At 39.9% G+C, this 25,652-nt stretch overlaps 1 protein-coding gene across 6 annotated transcripts in view; it reads right to left on the bottom strand.

Annotated features, from left to right (window-relative positions):
* PCGF5 (polycomb group ring finger 5) overlaps nucleotides 1-25,652 on the bottom strand; it is a 101,941-nt gene that overhangs the window by 50,350 nt on the left and 25,939 nt on the right. For 4 of the 6 annotated variants that reach the window (XM_081075276.1, XM_081075277.1, XM_081075280.1 and 1 more), the window contains exon 2: nucleotides 5,073-5,370. In XM_081075276.1, the coding sequence (XP_080931402.1) occupies nucleotides 5,073-5,184 (112 nt within the window). In that variant the 5' untranslated portion in view covers nucleotides 5,185-5,370. Of the gene's footprint in view, nucleotides 1-5,072; nucleotides 5,371-7,375; nucleotides 7,592-25,652 lie in introns of those variants that run through there. The other 2 variants (XM_081075275.1, XM_081075279.1) reach the window with 1 other exon arrangement.

The raw sequence follows: 25,652 nt of genomic DNA on the forward strand, positions 1-25,652 counted from the left end.
TCTTTTCTTCATTATAATGGCTATTTTTCAGAATCAATGATAAATTCAGATCCTGAATGGGTACATAACGACAGGTGTACAATCATGAAAACAGAAGAGTCTTGTTATATATGCATTTTAAATTCACATGTTAAAGAAATTTTAGAAAATACAGCCAAGCAGAAAGAAGAAAAAATAAAATTGGGGAAATGACAATTTATTATGGAGATGTGCTTCAGTCAGCTATCTGGGATTCAGAACCCAGTTCTAGCATTTATTAGCTGTATTACCTAACCCTTCTGTGTCTTGTCTCTGTGAAAAACACTGGACTAAGAATCTGAAATGGTCTGTCCTCAAACCTCCTCATAGCTTGCTCCTTTCTATAATTTTGGTCTCTGCTCAAATGGTAACTCCCAAGAAAGATCTGTTTTATTTTTCTTCATAGCATATTACACATAGCACCTGAAATTATACTATTCACTTGCTATTGCCTGTCTCCTATTAGAATATAAATTCTAGGAGGGCACAGACGATGCCTGTCTTATTCACTGCTGTGTTTCCACTGTCTAAAATAAAGACTGTCATAATGTAGGTGCTAATAAACATTTCAATGATTAAGTAATACCACCTAACTAGAAGGGTCCTGGGAAGATTAAATAGACAATGAATGTAAAGCTCATGACCCCAAATAGGACATTCAATAAATCAAAGCTATTAGTTTAATTTTTTTATTAGCATTTATTTTAATTACTGTATGATTACAAGTACAAACTGCCTAGTTCAAGAGATGTTTAAATGTCTGGTACAGAGCAGTGCTTCTCAAACTTTAGTGCACCAGAAAATCACCTGAAGAGCTTGCTATCGTACAGATTTCTGGCCTTCTCCCCAAAGATTCTGATTCAATGGGTCTACAGTAAGGTCCACAAATTTCTAACAAGTTCCCAGGTGATTCTGCTGGTGGATGCTGCTAGTCTGGAGACTGCACTTTGAATAATATTTTTAAACATTGAGTATCAATGTATCAAAACTTCCCTATGCCTTAGTTAAATACTTGTAATTTATGATAGTTACTCAAAAACAATAAGTGGCTGGTAGTACTTAAATTTTACCACATTATGATTAAGTTATTCCCTCATTCTTACATATTACCACATAAAATCACTAAGTCCCTTAATGGTCACATCAATTATATTTAAGGGCAAAAGAAAATTTTCCTGTCTTGTACCACAGAATTCTATGTCTATAACCTTCCCTTAGATGAGGGACACACCATAATGTATCTATTTGACAGAAATTGTTGTACCAGAAGCAATGTGTGACATGAGCGCTGTCATGATGGAGGATCAAACCATCTGTCCATTTCATGTTAATGCTTTGTTCATGAGCCATGACTTACAGCACACTTTTTATTTATTTTTTTTATTTTTACATCCCTCACACCGTGAACCCCCCTCCCCCCATCCACCACCACCCCGACCTCACACCGAGCCATCACATTATACACATAAAATTATAGTTGGCATTCATTAATGTCCAGCCTCTGGTTACAGCACACTTTTAAACACACCTTCTCTCAACCTTGGCTCACATCTGACTGACTGCACCAAACAACGTGAAACTTATCACACACTGTTACTAAGATTCAACATATCACTTCCTGTCTTGAAGATCCCTGCTTTTCTGTTGGATGGCACTCAGCAGCGGCATTTACTGTATTTTATAATCACAACGGGAAAGGCTCCATGTCACCCATCACTTCTGGTATGGCAATTTCTGTCAAATAAAAACATTACAGTGTATCCTCATTATTCATGGGATCTGGCACCATGAGACTTCTGGCTCTTCCCCAAAGTCACAATGATGCAGGAAGTTGAGGCAGCCACGACAGCATGACTAAAGACACTCATGAAAGAGGACTTCCAGAACTGCTTCAGAAAGTGGTAAGAACAATGAGATAAGTGTGTTCGAAGTAAGGGGGAGTATTTCGAGGGGGATCAATGGCAATGTGTCTTTTACTATAATAACTTTTTTAAATTTAAACATTCACTGTATTGTTTGATCACATCTCGTATATAAGAAAACCAAGTAACATCAAAGACCAGCCAATGACTAAGGAACTCTGCTTTGTGGTACTACTTATTTTATCAATAAAAATTAGGGGATATTTTGCTCTATTATAAGCCCTAATATAACTACAAACAACAATAACAAAAAACCACCTAGAAATCCACGGACTGGAAAGTGCATAAAGATCAGCATTACATGATGCTTGGGTCTCCTCAGACACTGTGTTGAGTAGCTGACTCCTTCATCTTTTACTCTGTTCGGTGTTCTCGGTTGATGATAAAAGGCCACATTTATGATTTTACACGGTCTTTTAATCACACTTCTGCCATGTTCGTTCTCTCTCAATAAAGGGGCCCGATGGCGGCCAACGGGTTTGTCAAGCCAGAGTGACTTATGCAGACTGTCATTTACCCCTTTAGATCTTAAACTGCTGTTGCAAACATAAACGTAACCCTTGCTTACACATTGATTGCTTATACTTGTAAATCTTTTGTTTTCCCTCCTAAAAAGTGACACTTAAGTTGGGACTTCATTGCGTTCCAAGTAAAATTTTTCTTTCAGAAGAGATATAAAATATGCATTATACAAGTAGAAAGAGAATTTGTGCTTTCTTCGCATCTCCCAAACAACTGGCAGTTATTGTTGGACACATTCAAATATAACAACAATGTACAAATGTTAGAAGCAGCAAATCAGTCTACGGACCATGTCCAGGTATCATGCTTGGTACAGTGGGAAACATGGAAGTGTAAGACAAAGTCCCCAGTCTAGAGTAGCCACATCCTATCCATTCTTCCTCCAGAAAACATCTCCAATCCAATCACTCTTCCCCACCTCCATCTCACACCTCATTACCCCAGGTGAAGGCCCTATCATCTTTCAACTGAAAAAACCACATAGAAAAAACCAGCCTTCTAACTGATTTGCTCTTCCTTGAACCTGCCAAGGGCATTCCCACCTCAAGGCCTCATACTTCATTTTCCCTTTGCCTAGAATGCTCTTTCCACATAGTCACAGAGCTCGATCCCTTCAGGTTTCTGTTCAATGTCATCACATCAAAGAGGCTGCTCCTGACACTCTACATAAAACAACCTCATCTCTCCTGTCTACTGGCTTTCTTTGTTCCTCTTCATAGCATTTATCACTAACATGGCACATAGTCATATTTATTACTAGTTTCCCCTAAAACTTCATAACAGCAAAGATTTTACTATCTGGCTCACTGTTGTATCCTCTGTGCCTAGAATGGTACACGGCACACATCCACACATCTGTTAGATGATATTTAACTGGTAATTGTTCAAGTTAAATAATGATACAGGGCTAAAGTACATTAGTGGCCCATAGTTAATTGCCAATTGAATAGCATCGGCCAATAATACCCCAAAGGAGTGTATACAAGCATCACCTGGAGAGGTTTTCCAAAATACACTTGCCTAAACCGCACCACACTATGCACCAAACCTTTCCAGGTGGAGTTCTGAGCGCATGTGTATGTTTAAACAGCGTCCTAGATGATTCCATTTATTATTATTATTGTCATTGTGAAATACATATAACATAAAATTTGCCATGTTAACCATTTCCAGGTATTGCCTTATTATAAGCCCTAATGGGTATTGATTCTGTTTTGCACCTCTATTTAAAATAAGTAGTTCAGCAGAGCTGAAAAAGAGGATTTTTTTTTCTTTTCTTTTTTAAAAAAAGGGCACCATTTTATCTTAGAAAGAGCACAGGCTTTGGAGTTAAATACAGATCTACCACTCATTAGCTGTGGGACTTGGCAAGGTATTTCACTCGTAGTTTCTACTCTCACAAAATGAAGATAATCTCCATACCCTCTTCCTCTCCCCACATCCACTTCAAACTGCTTCAAAGTTACTGTAAAACTAAAACTAAAAGCAAATATATGTATATATGTATATATATATATACACGAATATATATGAAGTATGTACTTTTGTACACATAATAGATATTAAGTTAGAACTTACTGAAATTAGTTTCATTAAAATAGAAAAATAAATTCCTAATAGCAGAAAAACAAAAAGTATGCGAAATCCTGGCATAAGTGGCTATAAAAGTTTCTCTTCCTTTACTGATAGGACAGGTAAGAAAAAGAAACTTGTTAGGAGTTCCACAGATATGATCAGATTAGAGCAGTTCTCCAACTTGAGAGGACTTCAGAATCACCTGGAGAGCTTGTTAAACACAGAGCACTGGGCCCACTCCCCGAGTTCCTGATTCAGTAATTTTGGGGTGGGGCCTGACGAGTTCCCAGGTGATGCTGAGGCTGCTGCTTATTAGTCAAAGGTTATAAAGTTCGGGTATACAAGATGAATAAGTCCTAGAGAGCTACCATACAGCATAGTGCCTCTAGTTAACAATACTGTGTTGTATATTTAAAATTTTCTAACAGGATATATTTAACGTTAAGTATTCTTATCGCAAAAATAATAATAAATGAGAGCATGGGAGGAAACTTTTGGAGGTGGTAAGTAGGTATATGGCACAGATGTGATGAAGGTTTCAAGGGTGTACACACATCTCTAAACTCATCAAGTTGTATACATTAAATACGCACAGCTTTTTAGTATATGTGCTGCTGAAACGAGCACAAATATGTACAGCTTTTTGTATGTCAACCATACCTCAATAAAGTGGTTAAAAAAACCCTGAAAGTGTGCATATTCTATAAAAAACTCGAGTAGATTAATTCCTTCAGTACAATTTTTAAGATAAAAAAATTTACTTTTTGAAAAACTATAACCAATAAATATGCTTATGATTTTTAGTACGTTTTAAAATCAGATAAATCAACTATTACAATTTAAATAATACAAGAATAACTTCATGCCACTTGTATTCCAATGACAAATTCAATCCTGAAAATATATTTAAAGAAATTCTTAGAATACTCATCGTTTTAAAAGTTAAAATCTAGATAAAAACAAAATGCGGTAGTTTTAAAACAGCAAGTGTGACCCAAGCAGGTTTGATGGGTACATGACATAAAGATTACTTACAGGTATGGAGGCATTCCGTCACTGTAGTTGGCTTGATCAGGTACCCTTTACAGATATAGCAGGTGATGTAAGGATTGAAATCTTTCACCAAGTGTTTCCTTTGGGTAGCCATTCGTAGTTAGCTAGGACTGGCTTTAGTAGTTCAGGCAAACAAGGGTTTTAAGCAGGATGAAAGTCTGATCCCAGGAGCTGGAATGGAGAGTTCCCAACTGGATATCCTGAGGCATGAGAACTATCATCCAGATCTATCATGAGATCGCTGGTCATTACTCCTTTTGGTGGTTCTGCTTTTCCATATCTGTTTCCACAATAATGTAAAAGAGAAAAAGGTGTCAAATTCTTCACACTGTATTAGTATCATTATATTAGCAGCAAGTGTTACACGTTCCAAACTGGATGAACAAGTGAATAGAACATTTCCCTCACTGTAACATTAATTTGAAACCTGCTACAATTTAATTTAGAACAATGACAAACTCATCCAATTCTGGAGCCTCAACTATCACCTCTGCACAAATGATACCCAAGGCTATTAACTCCAATTTTGATATCTCTACTTCTTCAGTAATACATTTTAACTATCTGCTTGACTGCTGTATTAGGAGTTCCTGTGAATACAAGTTAAAGGATTCAAAATTGAGGTCATTATCGTGCCTATAAAAATGTTCCCTATTTCCATTTTGTACCCCACATCCAGTCAGTAGTCAAATCAAGTTGATGTCCTTTTCCACTCCATCCCCAGCCACCCTACCAGTATATTACCTCTCCACCTTCAGTCCATCTTTCTGCTATTCTGCTACCAGGTTAGGAAAGGATGTCAAAGAAAGAATGACAAAGAATGTCAGTGTCTCATCTTAATGTTTAAATTTCTTAGCTTGTCATCTACGCATAAGACTCTCCTCAGGCTGACCTTAACATACCCTTCAACATTCAGGAACACTGAAAGGATCACTCATTCTTGCCCGCAGTCCGCCCTGCAGGCTCTATGCCCAGTATTCAACAAGCCCTTCCTCTCCTCTCTAGATCCCACCTATCCTTCAAAACCCTTCTCTAGAGCTATCCTCAGAGTAATCTTTCCACGGGTTTTAACCCTTATTCCTGTTACACTTTTTTAAAACTTATTTTGATTTATAGTTACATAGTCTTTATCTCCTGTATTAGACCGCAAAACTCTTTGATAGATTTTGATAGATTTAGTAAACGTATAACCTGGGCAATGTAACTTACCCTCTTTCTGTTTTTTTAATTGTAAAATGAAAAGAGGGCCAGCCTCCTAAAGTGGTGAGGATTAAATCAGACAATATACATAGAGCTAGTACACAGTAAAAACTGTTAAGTTTTTTCCAGAAAAGTTTAGCAGGGGGAGTTGGCTTGTACATAAAGTTACTTTAAAAAAAAGTTTTAAACGTGTCATGTAACAAACGTCCTCTTAGAAAAACATGACATGAAAAAGGGGTTGATTTCCTAAACTCATTCTGAAAAACAGAAACTTTTCCATCTTAGCTATTCACTCCCAGGTAAGTCTAAATGAAGGAAGCATTCCATTCACATCACCATTGAGAATGTGCACGTAATACGTTCTGCGTGTTCACCATCCTGTCCGCTGGGGACACCGCGGGGATGGTGTAAGAAAGAGCAGAATTCCCAGACAGGGGGTCTGGGCTCGGGTCCTTGGCCCTGTCTGACCTTCAGCAAAGCATTCACTATCCGTGCCCGGGGCTCGGCCTCCTCCCCGACACACCGGGATTCACGGCCCTGCCTTTCCCACAGGTTTGCCCGGAAGCCTCAAGTAGGAGAAAGTTCTCTAAGACAAGAAACGCGCGGTCCCCGACCTGGGGTGGGTATTAAGGTCGTAAACCGCAGAGCCCTGTCACCGAGACAGAAAGGAAGCGAGTGTGTGCAGTGCCGGGCCAGGGCGACAGGGAACTTCTCCGCGTCCCGCGGCGGCGGGACCCTGCGATGCCGCCCTGGGCGGTCCCAGCACAAGTCCGCCCCGCCCGCCCCGCAGGTGCCCGGGCCCGGCGGACGCGCCATTCATGCCGGGCCGCACGCTCCGCCTCTCCCGCGGCCGGGCGCCCGCAGCCCGCCGCCTTCTCCGCCCCCGAGAGGAGGCCGCGCCCCGAAGCCCCCAAAGTCCGGCCGCCCACCCGCGCTTCCGAAGGACTCTCCCGGTTCCAGAGCGGGCCGACCTCGGCAGGTGCCTGGAGATGCCGCTCTGGCTCCCGGCGCAAACTTGGGAGGGGAGCGCGGGGGCGGCTGGGGTCCCGGCCCCTCGGTCGCTCTCAAGCCCGCCCGGTACCTACCCGGCGGCCGCCGCTGCTCCTCGCCCGCCAGCGCGCCGGCCTCACAGGGAAGGAAAGTGAAAGAGAAACAGCGCCCGCCGCGGCCTGGCCGGTCCCGGCGCCCCGACCGCCCTCCCCCTGCAGGCGGGAGCGCGCCGGCTCCGCGGGGCCACTAGGCTAGGGCCCGATAGGGCGCGGCGGGCCTCAGGGCCCAGGGCCGGTGCCGCCTCCAAGGGCAACTCCACCCCCTTTCAACTGCCGGCGCCGCTGGCCGGCCCCGCCCCCGGCGCCACGCCCGCAGGCCACGCCCGCCAGCCCGCGCTCCTCGCAGGTGCCGCGGCCGCCCCGCCCGCCCTGCAGCCGCAGCTCCAGTGCGACACGTAGCTTTAGCCAAATTTTATCTCGGTTCTTCTCTCCTCCAGCAACCCCTCCCGGTTGTTTTCCTCGTAACAATGTCTGGGATATGTTCCCTGGCAGATTTAAAAACAATGGTCAGTGTTGAGAATGAGTCACCCTAAGAAATTGTCTACTGGGCTGCGTCTTCCCCAAGCCAATCCCACCTGTGTTGGGTGCGGCCCTTGATTTGCACCTTATTTAAAAATCACTAACAAACTTATTACTGTGGGGTGGGTCCAGAGAGCATGATTGTTGACAACCGTAAGCAAGCAGGACTGCAGTGAGAGTGGGGGTTTTTAGAGGAAAGGTAAATATTTATGACTTTGCAAGAGTCAAAACAAAAACCCAATGGACTTTGAGATCTACAAAAGACTATGCATTGCAAAAACTGTATTCAAATCATGTATTAAAAGGATTCCTCAAAGTCATTCAATCCTATTCTGCATTCCACAAACTGACAAATTTCTACTACAGCCACTATTTTGATAAACAGAAATTAGACCTGGTTCTTTGCTTCTTAGAAAACTGTAATCCAGTAATCAATCCTATGGTAGCAGGCAAATCAGTGTGGTCTTCACTGGTAAAGCAAAAGTTGAAACTAACATTTTAAAGGGAATCAGGAAAGAGCAGCTTTCAATCTTGTGTAGTATTAGAGAAAAAGGTGTTGCAATTACATCATCTTTGCTTTTATAGAAGTGAGAGCGGTGATGGCTCCTGAGTGGGGGCCGGGAATTAATGCAACTGTAACCTGCTTTAGCTCCAGTTGACAGGAGTCACCTGGTCTTCCTCCTTACCAGAGTGATAGGTGGTGAAGATGGCTCTAGTGGCAAATCAATGAACCCAATGACCACTAGTCCAGCAGCTGTACTGGTGTTCAGCAATCCACCTCAAAATTTAAAATACACCACAAAGGAGACCAGGACAGCTTTTTAAAATATCCAATTTATAATTAAACTTACATAGAGTGGACATAACATTTAAAATGACCATTTTTAATATAGCAGGAGCGATACATTTCCTGACGCAGCTTTCCATGACCACATTTTTAAGGCAAAATAGTCATGCCAATTTCCAACTTGGGTCAACTTCAATAAGTCACAGCAATCACATTGAGCACAGAAAACAAGTCAATGACTTGTTATAAATGACTTTATAACTGAAGGATTTCTTCAGCTCTTTCATCTTGGAGACTAAACGGATGAATATGTGAAAAGTCACTCTATTTCTAGTGTATTTAAAATATGGAATGGAAGCTACTACTGTATATACTACATATACATATATACAACATATACAGTAAGACTTGGTATTTTCCTATTTTGTATGTGATCTTATTATAAATATATTCTTAATAATACTTAAGTCCAGGGGGCTTACCTGTGATTGGTGATCAACATTGTAAGTGGGGTTATTTAGCATTCCCTGAGGAAATGAGTTTGAGGATGGATATTAGAAGGAAGCAATGGAGGTAGGGAAGTCATGAATATGCTAGAGAGCAGTACCTGAAGAGAAAGGTGGAGGTGGACGGCCATAATTAAAAGTGCTAATGGTGGAGTTGGGGGATGGAGGAGAGAATTACAACCTTTGTAAGGAAATCTGTGCTTTGTGTCTCTAGAGGCAGCATGGTTTGTAAAAAATGTTCAGTGGTTTCTCCTTTCCCCATTTCAGCAACCACCCTATGGTATGGTGGTTTACCTTGATATGAAATTTACCTTTCCCATTGCAAGAAAAAAAAGGCACAAACACAAAAAAGAACAACAACAACAAAAAAAAACAAATAAAAAAACTCAAACACCTGTCTGGTTAAAAATAATAAAAAAAGGCAAGAGAGAATGTTACAAAGGGGAAAGTTATCTGACCTAGGTTTAAATTCTAAGCAATCAAACATAAGACTTTCATTCAGCTGCTGTGTTGCCTCTCCTCCCCTGGGACTGCTTTCCAGTAACTCACCCATTAGTCCCTTGGTTCTGACTGTGGGGCCTGGAACAAACCTTAGTAGCCTCATATGAGGGGGAGGCTCTGATAACAAATCTCAAGTACCAGTGAGACCCTCAAGTAAACAAAGGCCTGGAAGCAACTTGATATACAAGACCAGGAAAAAGAAAAGACAGCTAAAAGAATCATAGCTGGGAGTCCCCGTATCACTAATCTACTTCAGCTTTCTCATTTTACAGATGTAGAAACCAAGATCCCGAGAAGTGGCAAATTCATAATTACAAAGCTGATTATGGTAAAGCCAAGACCAAAACAAAGGTGCCAGTTCCATATTATTCATACCTCTCAAGAGAACTTAGCAAGTCCAAGAATTTAAGGGAACTCTGTATACAAACAATTAACGTAAAGAAAACAAAGGGAGAGACGCATGGAGGGAAATAATCGCCTAGGTGGTATTTAGTAGTGAAGTGGCCACTGGTAATTTCCTATCAAAGAAGCATAATCCCAAAGCGATGACTTATTTCACTTGATTATTGACTGAGATTCATCCAGGGAACCACAAATGGCTCTTGATAATCCTCAAAACTATTTGGAGCTACCTGTGTAACTAACAAATATTTTCATTACTTTACATTTTATGTCCAGATTTTTATTTCAGTTAAGGCTGGGCAATGGATGGGTAATTCTATACTGAAAAGTTCACATTCCTTCCTTGTTTAATAAATATATCTTCAATGAACTGTTGTTTGATGGCATCACTAAATCCTATTAAAATAAGGTGGTATCTTAACATTGCCCTGAAAAATTAAATAAGATGAATTTTTCATTATTGTAAATTATTTTATATATCTAAGTATGTTATTTAATCTTTTAACATGGAATATCTCTAACATGAAACTACCCTCTGTAATCGAAAAGTCTTCTTACAGAGATTTTAGAATATATTAAAAGTTTAAGTGTCCTACTGGGCCCAGATGTATTTCTTTTAAGGCCATGGATATTATAGCTCAAAATCTATGACTGCCTAAAATCAATGATGGAGGAATGAGAGGGAAACAGAGAACTGAAGGACTTCCAATCACCCTGGACCATGTCTCTTTTTCTCTTAATGCACCCCTCCTCTGCAATCAATAATTCCCAAGGACTCTCTCTACTAAATGTCTCTTGAATCCTTCCACTTAACCTGCCCTGGTTCAGATTACTATCATCTCTACCGTCCATTACTTCAATGAACTCTTCAGCAGAGTCTCCCTACCGCTCTTCACTGCCAAACCATTCTCCACAGCACAGCCGGAGGACTCTAACTACAAATGCTGCTCCTTCACTTAAAAAACTCTTGTTCTTAGGATAAAGCCAAACACTTAAGCCTGTCCCAGGTCCCTGTCACTTCTGTAGCCTCTCCCTTGAACTCCATGCTGCAGCCCCAATGAAACTTTTTACCCTCTGGCTAGAGAGATGGGTCTTCTCTCAAATGAGCACCCTGTCCCGAATCTCTCACCTCTCCTCCCCCTTGCTAAATCTGGCCAACTCTTATTTATTGTTTCGGTATCAACTGCTTTCAAAGGCCACCTTCCTGGACACCTCAAAGCTGCATAAGTTTGCTCAATTATACATACACCACACACATAACAACTTGTACTAATTCTCTCAAGGCCCTCATCACATTGTGTTGGGTTCCCTGGTTTACTTGTCGGAACCTCTTACTAGTGTGTAAGCCCTGAGGATACATCACTTGGCTGTGCACTCCTAGCAGAGCGGATGGCAAACGGTAAGCATTTAAATAAATATTGACTGAAAAGCTGAATAATTGCACACACTCTAAGGCACATCCTGTGTATTCTTTCTTTGGTTTCTTCTTGGAGGGATCTTTACAAAAGATGTGTTAAGGCATAATCCCTGCCCTCTAGGACAACTAATTAAAATCACACCAGGGAGTAGAGACTTATCCACAAGAAATAATTATGGAGCAATACACCAAATTTATTAATAAAGTGTTAAATGGAACATGATCAAATGACAAAAATTCCAGTAGGAAAGATGGAGTACTGTGGGTGGTCAAGAAATTCGTCCTACATGCTTAAGACTGCCAGTTACAAAGGCAGCAAAAGACCAAAAGCTATGATGATGAAAAATAAATGAGAAAGCCAGAAAAAAAAAGAAATTAAGTCAATATACTAAAAGTGAGTACAGATAAATAGCCTTAGGCATAAGGACAAGATTACTCTGTGAAACACAGCAACCAGTTAAATAGTTTAAAATGCTTTAAATACATTATGCTAAAGAAACAGACTGACAATTTTTTCTTTTCCTTTGAGAAGCAGAAAAACTAGCTGCATTTTCTTTACTGGGATGTCAACAGTTGGCTGGAGCAAGTTCCATTTTTACTTACTCAGAACAAAAACTGTAACTGAAAAACTAGGTACAGACTATAAGGAAGAACAAGACTTACTCCGGTCATCAGGGCTATGATACTTTAAAACATTACAGAACCACAGCTGTTATTCTGGGAGATCAGATTAAATCTCTGAGGATCATAAATGAACAAATAACTTAAATGCAGAAACTAAGACTACGTATTCTGTTAAATCTGAATGTAGATGATTTCTAAATTAGGAGTGATTGTAGAGACGTTAGGAGGGAAAAAAGCCCTACCAAAAAGAAGATACGAAATTTAAGTGGGGCAAATGCATTACTGAAATTTAGTAACATAAACATTCAAATACTAGAGGAGATTAGGCACATGAATTGAAAAAGTCCTGATTTTACAGGTAGTTATAGCATAGAAGAAAGGACACTAGACTCAGAGTCAAGAGAACCTAGTTTTTAGTCAGAGCAAGTCGCTTAACTTCCTTTGGCTTCATTTTCTTCCTATGAAAATTGAGATTATCTTCTTAATCTCTGGTCTACAGGGAAGGCTCTGTATATTTACTTATGTGCTGTTAGAATGAGCATATAGAAGATTAAATGAGACGAGGCAATTGTTTTATAAATTGTAAAGAACCGTAAAACACATAAGGTATAAGTAGTAATTTGTGGACGACCAGCAGTTGAATACTACCTAGTAATCCTGTACCACCCAGGAGAGGTCCTGAGACAAAGATGTACCCAAGGAATGTCTGTGGAATGAATAAGACACACCAGGCATGGCAGTGGAGCCAGGACACAAGAAAAGAAGGCATGCAATGGTCAGAAAGTACTTCTTCCTCTGCATTCAATATTTATCACACCCATTTTAAAAATCAAGATGGGGAAATTCAAAATTATACAAAGAAAACTAGTTCCCCCAAAATGCTTAATAATTGGGGTTAGTTCAACATTGCAGAAGTGGTGTGTTCAATCTCTATTCACTCCCCTCAAACGAAGAGGTAGCAGAAATGTTTTCCATTAAAATGCAAATTCTCCAGGCAGGGTCATCATTTAGTCCTGTGAGCTATCTCTTGAGCTATTGGTTCCCAGCTGGCCAGGATTAGTAGACTTCTTAGTCCATAGGATAGACAAAAGACCAGGGAAGGACAGGAGGCTTTAGTTATGAATTAACACTTTACCAGAGTATTAACTGCAACACTTTGCTGGCTGGGAGGGAGGCTGGAGAGCCAGCAGGAGGAAAGAAAGACTGTCTGAAAGAGCATGGCAAACCACCAAAGACGACGTTCTCTCTTGTACTTCACAATTCTGTCTTGCATCAAACACAACAACGAAAAAACCACTCTTGAAAACAAAAGGCACATGGGTGTTGTCTTCAACTATTCAAAGACTTAATGACTAAGATACTGGTTGATTTTTGTGTAGGTTTACAGAAAAGCTAAGAGAAAACTGGCCTAAATTAAAGCAGGGGACATTAGCTATTATGTAAGATAGACATTCTTAATTCTTAACTTTCAGGGTGATCAGCTGTCCAACAGTCTCAGAAGCTGTGAAAACTTGTCCTTGATGGTTTAGGAAGAAAGAATATTGGTCTTCAACGGTTTCTTCAACTATGTCTGCTGAAAGAGGTTATCCTAGCGTGCTGGAAAAGCTCCCACCAGTTATCAAACCTTCCTTTGGTAACTTCTTAATGAGAAGCTGAAAAACGCACCAATATCAATGCATCTTAGAGGATGACGAGAATATAAGATGGCTTCATAGAAAAGTGGTTAACAGAGCACAAACTCCGTGAGGGCAAGGATTTTAGCATTACTGCTATATCCCTTGAAACAAGTCTAAAACATAATAGGCTGTTATTAAATATTTGTTGAAAGAATGAATGAACAAGCAAATAAATGAAATCTGACTCTGCAGTCAAGACTGCTCACTTTCGAATCCTGGCACAGTCTCTTACTGGCTGTGTCATAGGCAAAGAACTATTCTGTGTCTCAGTTTTCTCATCACTTAAATGGATATAATAAAAGTACATATCTCAGGAGTTTTTAAGAGGATTATATGAAACAATACAAATAATGCACTTAGTACATAGTAAGCAAGCAAATGCTTGCTGAATTAATTTTAAGAATTTCCTATCTATACCCTCTCCTGCTATTTGGACAAAACAATAAAAAAATAGGACATAATTTAAGGCCTGATGACAAATACTTAGAGCAAATGCCTGAGTACAATTTGTTTGCTTTTAGGACGTTCATGGAGGCAACAGTTAGTCACCTAACTTTCCTGCCAGGTGCCCTTCCTCCCCCTACAAGAATTTTAAAATAACATTTCTCTCTAAGTGGTAAATGAGTAAAATATGAAAATCATGGCTTAAATTACTCATCTCAAGATGAAATAAAGAAATAGCACGTACACAGATGTCTAAAGAGTTGTGTGAACGCTTAAAATTCTTCCTAAGTGACCTGGCTATAGTCTTAGGGATTCAGGACTGAAATGTGACTATATTTAATAAACTAAAACCTAATCAATTTACATCGTGTCCTGTCTGCAATAACTTTGTGTAAATAGGAAAAGAATGATGAGCAAGAAGCACACAAAAGGGAAGTGCAGAGGGCAAGATGTGGGCAGTGTGTAGGCAACACCATCTTGCACAGGGAGACACTGAAGTTGGCAAACTCTGAACTAATTACCAGAGAAGCATGTCTGGTCCTACCAGGATTGGGTCAGAGGCCTGAATCATCGTCCTTCATCTTTGGCTCTAACTCTAATGCCCACAAAGTCACTTTCTGAGTATTAATTGTGTTCTCTTATACCAAAATACTGGAAGCAGATACCTGAACCGCAATGTTAATATTTTTTGTGACTACTATTCCACTGTAAATTTTAAGATCTTGCTTTTGAGTTTTAATTTACTAATGTCATGATGTTATCCTGTACTCTACAGAGAAAGATGTGCCATTTTAGAGTTGAGGACATTAAAAAGAGTTGATCAGTTTACCCTGGACCAATTCAAGTGGTGAATCAGTCAGGAGCAAAGCTGGACTCTTCCTACTTCTGGAAAGCACATTTCCTTCAATTAAAAAATGATGGATAAGCCAGTCACAAAAGGACAGCTATTACATGATTCCTCTTATGTGAGGTACCGAGAGTAGTTGAATTCATAGAGACAGAAAATAGAATGGTGGTATCAGGGACTGGGGGAGGGGTTTGCCATAATCTGGTCTTTCTCCTATGTGACAATGAAGAAAGTCTACCAACAAAGAGAAAAGGAATATTAAACAAAAACATTCTCTTCTGTTTGCAGACTTAGTCTCCTCCGACTTCAAGATACCAAACAGTCCTAGTGGCACTTAAAGAGAAGGTATTTTCCCATTCTATCTGGGATTCTAGAATGCTGATCTAAGAAAACACAGGGTTTCACAGAGTAAAGTACCTGCTTACGTACGTAGAGATAGTGCTGCCAGCTGGCCTGATCTGGGCAAGTCATGCTGGATGGTGTGTATATGTCCACTCCAGCTTCCCTGTGGCCAGCTTGCAGCCTGGTCTGAGAAGAGGCCTGAACGACAGGGTGGTGAGAATTCACCATCCCATCTCCTGTGAAGGACAGCAGCTGCAATAAGGAAGGGCATGTTTGAAATAAGGATACTGCAGCTGTGGGAACTAGATTTGGCCCGATAGCCTAAGGAGAAAAAAGGATGCTTCTAATTCTCTGCTGCTAAACAAAGGAATTCATGCAGCTGACAGGTACTGATGGTATTCTCCCCTTCTAGCTTTTTGGATGACTGTTATATGCAAATCAGGAAGAATCTGTGAACAGCGTAAAACAGTCTCAAAGTTCTTTTCAAACAAATCCTCAAGACTGAAGTCCATTCATTACCCATATTGTTGAATTACAAAAGGGGAGGCTTTGATATTTGAGCATTTAAATACCAGCATTTTAATTTACTAAATTAAGAAAACTGCAGAAAAATCCAAGGAAGAAAAGTAATTGCATGTATTCACTCATGCTTTTAAAAGATGAGTTTTGTCAACAATTGTTGTTCTTGATTTAAACAGCTTACAATGATCTCACACTTCTTAAAAATTTTAGCATGATGCTTATCACCTATACTGACAAAGAAGTTAATTGGAACTTGATGATTACAAATTTGTAGCTTACCATTTCCTTTACAGTATTTCCTGAACAATTTATTCTTTAATCCTATTTTACCAATGAAGTCTGAAGTTTTAAGTGGAGTATTCATTTATACTGGGAAAGGAAAGAATTTCTGTAATTAGAAACTGAACTTATAAACATAGACATGAATATCTGTATGAAGGCTTTATGTCGTGTAAGTTAATTCACTTTAGAAGTATCCAACACTATACTAGTCTTTAATAAAACTGAATAAATGGAACTTCGCTTTTAAGTTAACATTTATAATACCCATACTCAACAACGTTTCACACTTCTGTACTTTGTTTATTAATGTCATTATTTCAACACGCCACATTAAACACACACACTTAACACACGTTAAGTATTAAGTGTTAAAGATAGCATAGATTTATTCTAAATGCCTGTTATGAGTTGAATTGTATCCTCCCCTAAAAGACATGATGTTGAAGCCCTAACCCCTAGTACCTGTGAATATGACCTTATTCGGAAATAGGGACTTTGAAGGTATAGTCAAGGTACATGAGGTCATACCATAGCAGCTGGGCTCCTAACCCAATAGGATTAGTTTCCTTATGAGAGCAGAAGACAGACAGACAGGGAGAATGCCTTTTGAAGACACAGAGACACAGAGAGAAGATGACCATATGACGACACAGGCAGAGAATGGAGCAGCAGCACCAGAACTGCGTGTTGTAGGGGAGGGGAATAAATGCAATTTCGGACGCACTTAATTCCAGATATTCTTTTGGATCAGTTCAAAGGAATCTGACATAGATTAATACTGACATCACCAGGTACTGAACTAATTTGTGTTACATATAGCTGAATAGTCAGCGATTACTTGATACATACATACATACATACATACATATGTGTATACATATATCTTGTATGTACACACACATGCATAGTATATTTTAAAGACTGCACGGACTAAGAACTACAGAGAGGTATTTCTTCATACAGCACACTCACTTTTAACTGATTGCCTCTTTTCTGTTTTATAAGACACAGATATCAAGACTAATGAAGAACTGTTGGTGTCGGTAAACTCATGGCATTACATTTGGAGCTCTAAACCAGAACTATTAGCATTTATAAGCCTAGACCCTTGAAACCACTTAAACTGTACATAAGAACACTCTATACCATATACAGAAACGTCTATAATATATATTCAGAATCCAAATATAGGCGAGTAGCACTTAGCAAAGTAAAACTTACTCTGATAAACAAAAATGTGTTTTGTAATGTTACCTTTGAAGATGCTGTTTCTTCACATAGTGGAATGCTCGTGCGGTAAAAATTTTCATACAATTTCCATCATGAAGACAGTGCTGAAGTACAACTTATTCATATCTTTACAAAGACAAGCTTAGTAAAAATTCAAACTTCTGATTAGATAAATCAAACTTACCGTACTTTCAGCTAAAAAATCTTACAGTCAAAAAAAGAAAGCTTCAAGGAACGGTATGAAAAGAATTCCTGCTTTTATACAGAGAGCGCTGCCTTCCATTTTCTTATCCACCCAAAGTGTAAACACAACAAACAGAATTAGCACGAATGAGTTACCTAAGTCAGGCACCACAATTATTGTAGGGATATTCATAGTTATTTTCCATTTTGATTTATCCAGATTAAATTCTCTATTTCATCCTGGTTAGCACAGCCACTTCTGGGTACACAATATAAAGTATTAACCAAGAAACAAAAAGGCAAGCAAACAAACTTCCAGTTACTTCTGGCCCAATAATTCACTTTCTCTAACTGACCAGCATAAGAGTTCTGTTGCTATTAGGGGACATTGCCAATCACTGTGACCAAGAATGATCATTCCTAAAATCTGTGAAATGGAGATGGAGTGAAACCAGAATGGCTTAGCTCAACACGTCACCCTGTACACTTTCCCATCCCTTCCTGTAGAGGCTGGAGACAGTGGTGACACCTCTAATTTCCCATCTTCAACTCCATCCAGGCAAAAGGCAACTCCACAAAGCCTCTTCAAGCTTCCACCCATGAGGCTTTCAACAAAGGAAAAGGTAAGTTGCATATCAACGTCAGCTTCCTACAGCAAAGCTGCCACTACTCTTCCCTCCCCCTTGTCGAACAACTAATGGTGTAGTGAGTTCTCCCAAGGACCCAGCATCGTGCTAAGCACTTCATGTGATTATTTCTTTTACTCCTTACAGCAACCCTGCAACGTAAATAGAATCATTGTCCTCACTCTACAGATGAGGAAACTGTGGCGTAGAGTGTTTGCCTGACACCCAGGACCACACAGCTCAGGAAGAATGCAGGCAGGAGCAGAACCCAGCACCCCGGCTGCAGGCCCCTCCCTGTGCTGCTGCCTGACCAGCCTCCAGGCCACTGGGACGTGCAGTAGGAGAATGCCTCTGACACCACACGAGCTTTGCCTCCTTCTCTCCATTCTTTCCAACACAGAACCTCTACTCCACAAATGGACCAGGCTTCTCCCCGGTCCGCAAACACAATGTGAACCCCAACCTCTAGCCTTTGCTTATACTGCTCCCCACTAAATGGAATGCTCCCTCTCCTTCTCACCATCCATTAAGGCCAACTGCGATTCTACATCTTCCCAAACTGTTCCTTCCCCCAGTCTTTCCATCTCATCTGAGTCATTCCTTTCTGCTGGAGGTCCATGCACCTGTTATTTAACTAGTGTAGTATTGATGTTTCGTGTTTCTGCAGTCTATCAGGTTAGAGAGTAAACAACCTCAAGGCAGAGACAGAGAGGTCCCAGCACAGGTGAACCCCGCAGATGCTCAATAATAAATGCTGGCTGAATTTATAATACCCTCTTAGCAATACAATGAGTAAAATTAATGCAGCATGCTGTCATGTCTAAGAAATCATCTCAAAATGTTTTGGGTAAAATTAAAGGTGCACATACCTTCCAGAGTATTCTTCAACCTAACAACCAATTCCCCCAGTTGATCACGTCAACGAAGTAGGCACTTCTGTGTTTGGATACAGCAAGTCAGTCTATGCATATGTGCGTGCATAAACAGCTAGGGACTGACATTCGAGCAGTCTTCAAACACAGCACTGGAAATATAATGAGGGATCCAAGTTTGTTGGAATCAAAATGATGTTTTGAAAAAGCTGGTAAGATGGGAAATGAAAATAAAATGCACCAGTTGCCATTCCTTTTTGCTTTGGATCATTTATTTAACCAACGCTTCCTAGTACTCCTGTGTTAAACACTGTTTGGGGCGCTGTGAAGGATGCTGACATAGTCCTCCTAAGTTGCTTTTGTGAAGATGCTAACCTGAGAAATTGTCTTGAGAATTTGTCAATGGCAGAATGAGATAGTCTTCTATATTGGAATGCGAGAATAAGTGAAACTTGCTCGCCTATTTACTACTATCTCCAGAATTCACACACAGTTTTGAGATGTTATAAAGATACATAGAGATCTGGGTCAGAATCTGAAACATTTCTGATTTTCAGTAACTCTTTTTTTTTTTTAAAGAGATTACAGGCGAGACCCAATAACACAAAGCAGGTGTGATCTACGAGGTACCAGGTGTCTAGCACTCAACGTGCTGAAACACCCTTTCTCTTTTCCGTAGGGACTTGGTCCCCACCCATGGCCAAGCTCCTGACTGGCCTGATAGTGTCCTGTAAGACCATAGGTCCTGCCAGCCCCAGGCTTCTACAGCAGCTATGGACCCTCCTCTTACCAGGCTAAGCCAATTATGCAGTTTGATATTAGAAACCTTCAGGTGGCATCCTCTAACAGAGAAAATATAAAATGTATCTACTTGTTTATGTATCTAACTAGGAGATTTCCAGGTTAGCTTTTTAGAGGTAATGACACCCTCTGTATTATATTATATTCTACCCGGTCTTATATTAATTTTTGCTCCAAAAGACGCATTTGAGCTGATTGTCTGGCTCGGTCTTATTTTGGGGGAAACATGGTATCTATCTAAATGCCAGAAACAGCAAAAGATACAAATAGTAGAGATCAAAACAAACAACACACCAAAACAGAACATTTACTTTGGAATTTTCCAGATTCTGTTAAGTAAGTTGGTAAGTGCACACTGGTTCCACACTCATTCATTCCCCAGTGCTTATTAGTAGCTGCTAAACTAGGATGACTATATAATTTTATATCAACAAGCGTCTTCAAGCTGCTTCAAGCACTTCAAGCTGCTATAACAAAATACCATACCCTGGGAGGCTTACAAACAACAGAAATGTATTTTTCCCAGTTCTGGAGGCTGGAAGTTGGAGATCAGGGTGCCAGCACAGTCGTGTTCTCGTGAGAGAACCTGTCTGCCTCCAAGCTGCAGGCAGCAGACTACTGTTGTCTCCTCACATGGCCAAGGGCAGTGCAGAGGAAGCAAGGTCTCCGTGAATTCTAAGGGCACTAATCCATTTCATGACTCCACCCTCACGACTTCACTTGATCCTAATTACCTCCTTAAGGCCCACCTCCTGATACCATCCTGTTAGGCGGCAGGATATCAACATATGAATTTGGGGAGTCACAAACAGTCCATAATATTGGGTGCCCTCTGATTTCTGATGCATCCTCTGAGACTTCCACTGAGGGATGCTTTTGCTTGTAGATCCCATCCATTCTTAATAAAACGAAGGTGGAATGTAAAACTCAGATGACAGATGGGTAAATGACATTATGTCAGGAAAAAAAAGGATTACTGATAAAAATGTAAATAGATTAAACAAGATTACTAAGCAATACCAAAATACCACGTATATTTGGAATTTTTATGAATGTACTGGTCGCAAACGGCAGATGGCCAGAGTGGCAACAATCTGTCTAGAAATGGCTTTAAAAGGGAAAAAGAAAATTATATGACCAAAAGCCAATGACAGGAAGCTCATTATTCCCGCAGAGAAAAGAATACAGAATACTTATTTATTTATTTTTTCTAACGAGGAGAACTCAAATTGCCTAACTTCCCTTCGTACCAATAAAGTTCAGTCTGACTCATGGAGAATGCTGGTAGAGACACATCCTCCACTGAGGCTGTCACTATTTCCCTGTCCCAGGTATCAGGAGTCGAAGTCAGCTCCCTCAGGAGTCATGACTTCTAGAGAAATGCAGGCATGAGTGAGGGGAATACAGCATTCCTCTTACCAGGATTTCTGAGAATCAAGTAGCTGGGGTGTGGCTCTTCCCTACCCCCTCTCCCCCCCGCAGAGCTCATACACACTTCAAAAAATCAGGGTCGTCTATATTAATGAGGCAAAGTGTTCATCCTAACACAGGGAGAGGGAGACATGCTTCAAGTCTTTCAGCTCAGTCTACAGACTCCTACACCTTTGCTACTTCAACTGCAGCCCCCAGACCATGGGCACCAGCATTTCCAGGGAGCTTGTTAGGAACACAGCACCTGGGGCCCCAGGTGATTCCTACGCGATTAAAATCTCAGAAGCTCTGTGGACGTACTAAAAATATTTCTTACTCCTGGGATTACATATTTCTCTCCCCAGCTGCTAGGGATCGGTGCAGTCAGATAGGCCAACCTGACCATATGAGCATCAAAGTAAATGATGGTAATGGATCATAACCCATTGATTTTACAGAAAAAAATCCACGAGCCCCTATTTATAATAAGGAAATAAACAAATGGGTAAAGAGAAAGCTCTTCTTTACAATAGATTGCCAATGTATAAGTGCATAAGGAATGAAAGTGTTAGAAAAATCATCATTTTGCAACCACCATTGTTATAATAGATTCAGGCAAGAATCTCCAGAGATCCTAAAACTATTAGGTGAAAGTGTGCTGGTGAATAGGATAGTTACATAGTTGTGTAGTGTCTCTCAACAGAGTACTTCTGAGTTACAAAGGGAAAAAGTGAAGAATCAGTGAAGAAGCTGTTGGACACCATCTAAACCAAGTGAGCAAATCTAATGTCATTACTAACATGACCACCTGACATCACCACCTGCTGAGGTGATGAACTTAGGAGGATAGGATGTCATCTATGTAATATTTCTGCTAAAAATGCATAACCTAACTCTAATTGTGAGGAAATATAAAATAAGCCCACACAGAGGGACATTTTACAAAATAAACGGTCTGTGTTTTTCAAAACATGTTAATGTCATGAAAGACAAAGAAAAACTGAGAAAGATGAAAGAGGCTTGATAACTAAATGCAGTGTGATCCTGGACTGTTTCCTGGATTGAGATTTCCTTCCTGTCCGTTACCTGTATATTATTGTTCTAAAAGATATCTATGAGATAGGTCTATTGTATTAATGTTACATTTCCTGAAAATGGTAATTGTATCTCCTTTTTAGGTATTTAAAGATGAAGGGTCATACCTGCAACATAAATAGTTCAGTGAGAACTGTAATAATATGCATACCTAGGGAGAGAAAGCAAATGTAGCAAAATGTTAACAAATGGTAAATCTAAGGGAAAGGTATGTGGATGTTCATTATTCCAGCAACTTTTCTGTAGATTTTGAATTTATCAAAATAGCAAGTTAGAAATAGAAAAAAAACAAAACAAAACAAAAAAATAGTAAAAGAACAAAAAGTAATAGGATCACAAACGGCCCACAGCCCACAACCTTCTAGTGAAATGCAAAATACTATCACCAATTGCACTCTGTCCCCACCCAAAGTGGTCTTGAAATTGAATACAAGTAAATGACAGGCTGAAAAAAATTCCTCTTTAAACGATTTTTTAGGAGAAAGCACTTTCTAGGCTAAAAGCCCCTTCTTTGAAAACGTACCTTCTAATTCCTTCTATAATGCTCCATGACGTGTTACCACGGGAATTAAGCAGCCAGAGACCCTGTTCCAATTGAGCTTATATTCTATTATAGCAGAAGGAAACAATGAACAAATAAACAATGTCATGTAGTTAAGTAGTATAAGGAAAAAATAAAACTGAGTGGGACTGCAGGGGAGTGCTATTTAAAACAGGGTGATCAGAGGAAGTCCATAGTCAGGTGACAGTGGCCTGAAGGAGATGAGGGGCTAAACTATGCAGATAACTGGAGAAAGAATATACTAGGCAGCAGACATAGCACGTGCAAAGGCACTGAGGGAGGATCCTTCTCAGGCTAGAGCAGAGAGAGTAAGAAAGAGAGGTTAGGAGATGAGGTCATACAGGCCCTCTATAGGCCATTATCAAAACTTGCTTGTTTCCTCTGATAAGCTGATTGCTGTGTCCCAGCTTTTCTATCTGTCCAAAGTCCCGCTTGCTCTGGACAGCCAACTCTGCAGACCCATAACAAAGGGACCACTGAGGGAAAACAGCCAAGTTTGCTATGCAAGTGTGTAAAGGCTGTGCAGGCTTCCCCTTTCTGCTAACTCCATCTCAGGTTATTTCTTTCACATCCTAGGGAACACACTCTCTACCTCTTTTCTTTCTTCCACTCTTTCTTAACCCTCAAAAGTCTCAAAAATGTTCTCTGGTTTGGGAAGTTAAGAAAATATGAGCCCTATCATAGTTGATTAGCTTAAGAGTTATACTGATAACATCCAGTGCTGGTTTTCACAGAAATCATTATCCATTCTGGATATTAACTTTGAAGGGGATTGAAGCACAATAAAGCATTAGCGCCATGAGCATAAAAAACGTCTTTAAAAATGCCCAGAAAGTGCTTCAGAAAACTACTCTACCTACCTCTCCATTCTCTTTCAATCAAACTCACATTTCTTCACGTTCTGCTGTTGAGCTCCCTAAAGGCATGGGTCATCCTGTTCAGACTTTTATTCCTAGTGACAAGCACAGAGCCTGGCATGTAGTAGTTCTTCAATAAATACTTGTGGGACTATTCTGTAGGTAAAGATTAAAAAGATAATTTCTTGATTAGCTGATGACGGTTGCCAAATGTTTATATATCGTGGCTTTCATCCCTATTAACTGCAAATACATCATGAATAATTCAGACGCAGTCTGATGCAGGGCGTGCTGCTTAGCACATAGTAGGAGCTGGCTAGGTAATTGATGGATGGAGGAAGGATTAGATGGATGACTGACCATGTATCCAACAGGAGTTATGTGGGCCGGCTTGTGAAACTCATCATTTATAAACTCATCATTTATAACATTCTTTCTAGAGGGGGAAAAATGTACCTTGAGCTTGATTCATAACAACTAGTTTATAAATGGTCTTTGGGACACAACTTTGTCATTTGTAATATTATCTGAGATGGTAAATATGGTTTTACTCATAAACTATTTGCGAGGGATTTAGAGTGCCATGACTGGTTTGGGGAGGGGTAAGCTAAGCCGAATGTATAGAGATGAAAATTTTCTAGTAATTTGGAAACTCAGAAAAAAGAAAATTAATTCAATAATGTGCTTTCAAACTATTTAGGAGCAACTGTGCTCAAAGATGAATGACGTGGAGAATCAAAGAAATGAAATTTTTTGCCCAACTTAGTGACTCTAGTGAGAGGTAGAAATACATTCAGTGATTTAAAAATAATTGTATTTATAAATCTAATGTCACTGGAGTGAAGGGACTAGGATTCTAAATCTGTATGACGTACAATTTGGTTGACCCATAAATTTTTGAAGTTGTTGATATGGATAAAAATTATAAATTTACTAGATTGTACACACACACACACACACACACACACACACACACACACACACGTTTCTTAAACTTGGTGACCTACACAATATTAAATCAATACCAGAGACAGTAAAAAGGGTACGAATTTGAGAGAGAGAGAGGGCAGAGCAACAGTGAACTGGGAGTGGTGGAGCTTTGGCTAAAACAACTAATTGGTTTTATCCTCTGAGCCATCCCTCTTAGCAATTTCTAGGTTCCTGCGTTTTGGCATCTTTCAAGGCTTCTGAGAACCAAAAGTTTGTCTGGATAGAAATCGCTCTACCATTTCATATCAATTTATTTCCCGTTTTGGTAATTTCCAAAAGGGCTAATTGAAACAAAATGCAGTAGAGAGAATGAAGAGTGTGATACAGGTGACTAATAAGAGAACTTAAAAGATATGTTATGTATGTTTGGCAAAGCCCAGGATGAAACATCCAACCACATTCAGCACTCTCAGCATTTAGAATTATCTGTCTATTGTCAAGTTCTAAATGTGTTCCTTGTTTTCTAATGGAGTGAAAGTGAGCGTGCAGTGATTCAGTCACCCCAGAAATATTTGTTGAGGGCCTATCATGTACCAGGTATTTTGCCAGGTTTCTGGAACACAGTGGTGAGTTAAGCAGACATGACTCTGTCCTCGTGGAGTTTACATTCTAGAAGAATTAAATATCAATTAAATTAAACTATCGAGGAAATATAAGTTAAGGCTATTTAAAACAGTTGAAAGCAAACTTCTAATAAAAGGAAGCGGGACTAGTAGAAAAAGTTCTTTATGAAAGTCTCAGGATCACATAACTTTAACAATCCAATTGACTTTAGGGTCATAAGTTCCATTTATTACCCAATGCTGGTATCCTAAGAT

The sequence above is a fragment of the Rhinolophus hipposideros genome, assembly GCF_964194185.1.
Source record: "Rhinolophus hipposideros genome assembly, chromosome: 15".
NCBI classification, from domain to species: Eukaryota; Metazoa; Chordata; class Mammalia; order Chiroptera; family Rhinolophidae; genus Rhinolophus; species Rhinolophus hipposideros.